Raw genomic sequence first — 899 nt, forward strand, 5'->3', positions numbered from 1 at the left:
GGTCCTTCACCTCCTCACAGCAAAAATTGGGGTGAATGTAAGGAAAGCTGGCCCCGCGGAACTGCCCCGCAAAGCCGAGGTGCTGCCTAATCCCATTAGCAGGGTGTTAATTTAACAACATCCCGACGCTGCCGAGCGCGGGCTCCGCGCTGCCCGCCGGCGTTCCCGGGGCTGCGGCTCTCGCCTCCCTCCTGCCCTTCTCGCTGGGTTTATTCGGCGTTTCACAACCTCCGGGGTTTGTAATGGCTCTTGCGGTCATTAACGTGATTTACTGAGGCTTTCTCCTCTAATTACCTCGCCCTCGGGCTATTAAATGCATGTAAGCTGCGCGGCGGGGACCGAGGCGCAGCTTGCCGGGCCCGGGCCCGGGTCTGCCGGGCTGTTCGGGGCTGGGGCCCGGGGCCATCCCGGGAGGACGGAACGGGGGATGCTCGGGCAACCAGGCCGTGCCCTCCGCGGACCGGCCTCCAACTCGAATTTGATTTTCCTGTCATGAAGCACCAGCCACAGCCAGCCCCGGCCCTGTCCTGCCTCGGGAGGGGACGGATCCTTGCCCAAGTCAGCCCCGGTGAGATGCCGGAACATCTCCGGTACCAGCACAGGGACCGGAGCCTCGCTGCTACCAGCACCGGGGCTGGAACACTGCTGGGACCAGCACCGGAGCATCTCCAGGGCCGATACCGAGAACGAAACAGCGCTGGGACCGCACCGGGGCATCATCTCCGGTCCCTGCCCGGGAGAGCGGCCGGCCCCAGGTGCGGGCCCGGGCAGAGCGGAGCGTCACCGTTCCCCCGCGTTTGGCCCGGGAGAAGCCCCGGGGACGGAGAACTGGGAAGGATTTGATTTCAGCCGCACCGGGGACAGCGGGAAAGGCGGCCCCGGCGCTCGGAGCCTGCTTT

General features: G+C 66.1%; 1 protein-coding gene across 1 annotated transcript in view; it reads right to left on the reverse strand.

Annotated features, from left to right (window-relative positions):
- NTN1 (netrin 1) overlaps positions 1-585 on the reverse strand; it is an 84,694-nt gene extending 84,109 nt beyond the window's left edge. The window contains exon 1 of the mRNA XM_031062701.1: positions 466-585. Coding sequence (XP_030918561.1) covers positions 466-585 — 120 coding nt within the window. The remainder of the gene's footprint in view (positions 1-465) is intronic.
- Positions 586-899: the final 314 nt, after the last annotated feature.

Source organism: Geospiza fortis, unplaced genomic scaffold, assembly GCF_000277835.1.
Source record: "Geospiza fortis unplaced genomic scaffold, GeoFor_1.0 scaffold485, whole genome shotgun sequence".
Lineage (NCBI taxonomy): Eukaryota > Metazoa > Chordata > Aves > Passeriformes > Thraupidae > Geospiza > Geospiza fortis.